The 4,426-nt window shown below is 44.2% G+C and overlaps 1 protein-coding gene across 1 annotated transcript; it reads left to right on the top strand.

Annotated features, from left to right (window-relative positions):
- Positions 1-1,119: 1,119 nt before the first annotated feature.
- Positions 1,120-1,749, top strand: LOC119299165 (the record flags this gene model as incomplete). Its single annotated transcript, XM_037576422.1, has 1 exon — positions 1,120-1,749. A coding segment is annotated over one exon (630 nt), but the record flags the coding sequence as incomplete, so codon positions are not given.
- Positions 1,750-4,426: the final 2,677 nt, after the last annotated feature.

The following is a 4,426-nucleotide window of genomic DNA, read 5'->3' as shown; positions in this document are numbered from 1 at the left end:
ATGCACTCCGGCGCACGCAACAACCCTAGCGAAACCTTCATGTTTTCGAGGATGTATCTGGTGCACTGAGGTAATTGGTGCTACCGGTGCACCGGTCCTCCATTGAACATTCAAAAATATGGGGAAAAAATCCGGAATAAATTAGTGCATTAGAACAACATCAATGTATGTCGTCATAAAAATTTAAATCAAAATTCGAGGCATTGCCCGAGATTAAAAAATGACACATTTGACAGTCAATAGTACATAACACAAGTTAGGCTTTAGTTTTGGCCCATTAGCACATTAATGTCAAATTTTTCATTTTTGTATCTTGGGCAATATTTCAAATTTTGATTTAAATTTTGTGACAAGATACTTTGATGTTGTATCAATACACGAAATTTTTTCCAAATTTTTAAAACAGTTTTGAATGTGCAACGGGGTCCGGTGCACCGGTAGCACCAATTGCCCTGGTGCACCAGATACGTCCCCGCGGCGTGTCGCCACACCTAGAAATTTTTTCGTCCTCCGCCACTGGACACAAGAATGTGCATTCCTTGTAGATTGCCGCAACTGGTCTTAGCGAGTTTCTGACATTCTGCATCACATTAAACCTACATGCATTCAGTTTCGACCAAATGATTGTTGCATCCAACGTCACTCGCCAAAATGAGACCGTCCCTGTGCCAACGGGCCTCCGCCGTCACTGCAAAAAACGTCTTGTATGTAGTCACAGAGGGAGTGCTATAGAGCATAGAACAGTGCTTTTGCAGTTGTTTGTTGTAGATGAGGTTTATACCATGTCACCATGTATCATGTATCATGATTAAACTTCAATTCTGGTGTTTTAAAAAGAGAACAAAATAAATACTCACAATCACGAACATGGCATGGCCCAACCGAACCATCAGCTAACCCCTCTCTCCCTCCATCGCCATTGCTAACACCTTCAAGCACTGGTCAGCAGTCAGCTCCCCAACAAACACTGCATGCATGTATGCGTGTGCAGCGTACAACTACAAACCATAACCTAAACCTCCCCATGAGCTGTACATATACGGCCTGGAAGAGCCCGGCAATGCAGCACCACGGACAAGGCGTACCACCGGCGAAGAGTTCGACGTGGCGTGACGTGACGTACCACCGACCTCCACGATGGTCGACCGCCACCGCGCCTTCGTCGCCGCCGCGACGCTCTGCCTCGTCTTCGCCCACGGCATGGCCGCGGCGCGGCCGCTGGATGGGGACCAATTTGCCGGCGTGGCACCGGCGGCGGCGGCTGCGGATATGGCGATGGACGTGTCGGCGGCGTCGCCGGATGGTTCTGCCACGTGGGAGCGCGGGGACGAGGCCCTCGGCGCCGGGAAGTGGCTGCCCCTGCCGCTGCCGACCGCGCTGACCGGCGGCCTGCGGTTCCCGGGGGTGTACCAGTTCCCTGCGGCGACCGTGGGCGCGTCCATGCCGTGGATGGCCGGCGCGCCGCCCGCGCTCGCCGGGCCGGGGATGCCGGCGCTCGTGCCGCCGTACGTCGGCGTGACCCGACAGGAGCAGCTCAGCGTGTGGGCCTCGCTGTTCAACCCGTTCCGTGTCAGGCCGAGGGTGCCGGCCCAGCCGTCGTCGGTGCCGGCGGAGCCCAGGGTCCCCGCCGTCGCCAGCGCAGGGCTCGACAGGACGACGACGGTGGACCAGCCGGCCGGCGGCGCGCAGATCGGCGAGCCCAAGTGGGGCGTCTTCTTGGGATCCGCTACTCCAAACAACAACGGCTAGCTTAATTGAAAAACAAAAAAACAAAAGCGAAACTCTGAAAATGCTACTTTTAAAAGCATTTTAAAATCATTTTTTTACAAACATTGACAAAAAGTTTCAAGTACTTGCAAAAATTTGTCATGGCAACGAGTGCCACCATGACCAGAATTGCCACTCTTGCCGCCACTGGCTTAGCTTAGCTCAGCTATGCTGCTTCTAGTGCTGTGACATTGTCAGTGCAGTGTCTCCTTTGGTCTGCTCTGTTTCTACTTAGTTTACTCCACTGGCTTCATCTGCGGGGTCAAGAAGGAAGAAGAAGCAAAGGAGGAGAGTTTGCAGCTAGCTAAGATGGCACGAGAAACTTTATATGATGGTGGTGAGATCTTACAAGAGAAGATTTCATGATTTCTTCCAAGTAGAAGGATTATGTACTACTAAAGTAAGCCTCCTTGTATTTTCTTGACGTGGGCAGTTTGCTGTTTGCTTTGTGCCAAAACACCTCACCTGATGAACAAATGTGAGGAGTTTGGAGCTAGAGGAAGGAAACATGCGATAAAACAGGGTACTTTCTTTGAAGGAAAAGAAGATTAATTAAATTAAATTAACCCAAGGGGAGACATGTCCTGTGTATATAGATCAAATAAAAGTGCAACGCCAAGGGAAAACCACCTTTTAGAAATACACAGTTTAGTTGTCTTCATGGAGCTTCCTTTTCGAAAAAAAGTTGTCTCCATGGAGCTTAGAGAGATATACATGCTTTTTTGGATTAGAGTACTAAATCGACTGCTTCGCACAAGTTAAAGTATCACAAACGCATTTTAAACTTAAAAATAGTTCAAATGTATTATTAAACTCAAGCTAGTTCAAATGTATTATTAAAGGCAAGCTAGTTCAAATGTGCCATTAAACCCAATCTGAACAAATATTTAAACAACCACCATTCATACAATTTTGAACATATATGTTCTTCATTATGTTCGGAAGAACACCCTTGCAATGTTCACCAGCAAAATCAAGAACAGCACTAGTTTGGCAAGAAGTGCATCTACTTGTAAAGATAGAATAACTTTTGTTTTGTTTCAACAACATAACTAAATAGCTCAGCATGTTTTTTGTAGTTTCTTTGAACATATCATTTCTTTTGTCATCGATAATGTTATCAAGTTGAAAAATTAAGACCTATCAAATTCACATTTTAAACATCACCAGAAAAAAACATAGAAAATAGAAGCTATTTGTTCAGATTGGGCTAAGCTAAATGCAACATATTCATTTATATTAAGTACTATTATTTTTTGCAAATCATTTGTGGGGATCATAACATTAAATTCATTTTTAAAAATACATTAAAATATGAAAATGATGATATCATGTTTGTTGAGATATTAGGCAAGACTAAATTAAACATGTAATATTTAGATAAACTACTATTTTTATTTTGGGAATTGTTTGTGTGGCCCATGGCACCTATGGCTCCCGCACTAGATTCCAATGCCAAGTGCACGAGTTGAAATTTTTGCCTTTTGTAAGTAAATGACCATAAATGTGTGGTTTCCTGGGAGGTAAAACTGAAGTTTGCATAAGTTGATAAGGCAATGACTTGTATAGTCCATGTGTTATATTAAGAAATAAATGGTTAAAAACAGAAATTGTAGCCGCAACCACCTATGTACAAGCTTCCTTTCTGAATATCATTTACCGGAGTGATCACCGCAACCCATTTGGTGTCACGTGCAAGTAGCCTCTGAATCCCAACCAAGTTATAGACGCATCCCCTTGTGTCCTCTGCCTGCAGAGCAGCTGTGCTGTTGACGCATCCAATCCATGACATGACCAACATAATCAATTCCAGCAAGAATACAAGATCACCCGCCCCTCCCTCCAAACACTCACCTCATCGCCCTGTTCCCTTTGACATTGATCATGATTCGATGAAATAAATAAAGAAATCAAGAAACCTAAAATATATTCTGATAAACAAGGGAAGATAACGCAGTAGTGCATCCATGCTAAGCGGGCAGAACACATGTTGAAAACCAGTGCGAGCGAAATAAACCCAAAAAGGGGAGTTGTTTTTTTTTTCTTAAAAAACAATAAAATCTTATTTTGGCAAGGTAGTAGTGGCAAGCGAAAATAGCATATGGTTAACTTCTATTTGAATTCATGAACTTTTTGAAATATATTGTTTGACTTCATGAACATTTTTGAATTCATAAACTTTTTTTAAAATTGTGAACATTTTTTTAATTCCTGATTTTTTTTCAAATCTACCAAAAACCGAGAGCTAGTTTTCTTAGCCAACAACAGCGAGAAGCTAGCGAAAAAATTGAAGTAAGGCAAGAGCTAGCCTGCAAGCAAAGTAGCTACCTTAGATAGCGTGGGCCACGGATCCCCTAAAAAGAGATAGTGGGCCACGGCCGCGAAGCTAGAGATACAATAGATCTTAGAGTATCGATCCATTTTGATCATCTTTAATAGCTCACTGAAAAAATACCGTTTAAGGGGGACTTGAGCCAAAAATAGCCCTTCAACAACTCCTGTAAACTCGGTTTTTACTGGATTCCATATATCTTTCCAAAGTTCCTTCATGTTTCTGGGAAGATGACCCTTCCCGTATAATCTGCCTGCCCCCCCCCCCCTCTAAAATTTCATGGGAGGAGACCCTCGTGCCGCAGCCCGCTCCGCCTCAGCTACCCCC

Source organism: Triticum dicoccoides, chromosome 5A (genome assembly GCF_002162155.2).
Source record: "Triticum dicoccoides isolate Atlit2015 ecotype Zavitan chromosome 5A, WEW_v2.0, whole genome shotgun sequence".
Taxonomy (NCBI): domain Eukaryota; kingdom Viridiplantae; phylum Streptophyta; class Magnoliopsida; order Poales; family Poaceae; genus Triticum; species Triticum dicoccoides.
This window is presented reverse-complemented; position numbering and strand designations above follow the sequence as displayed.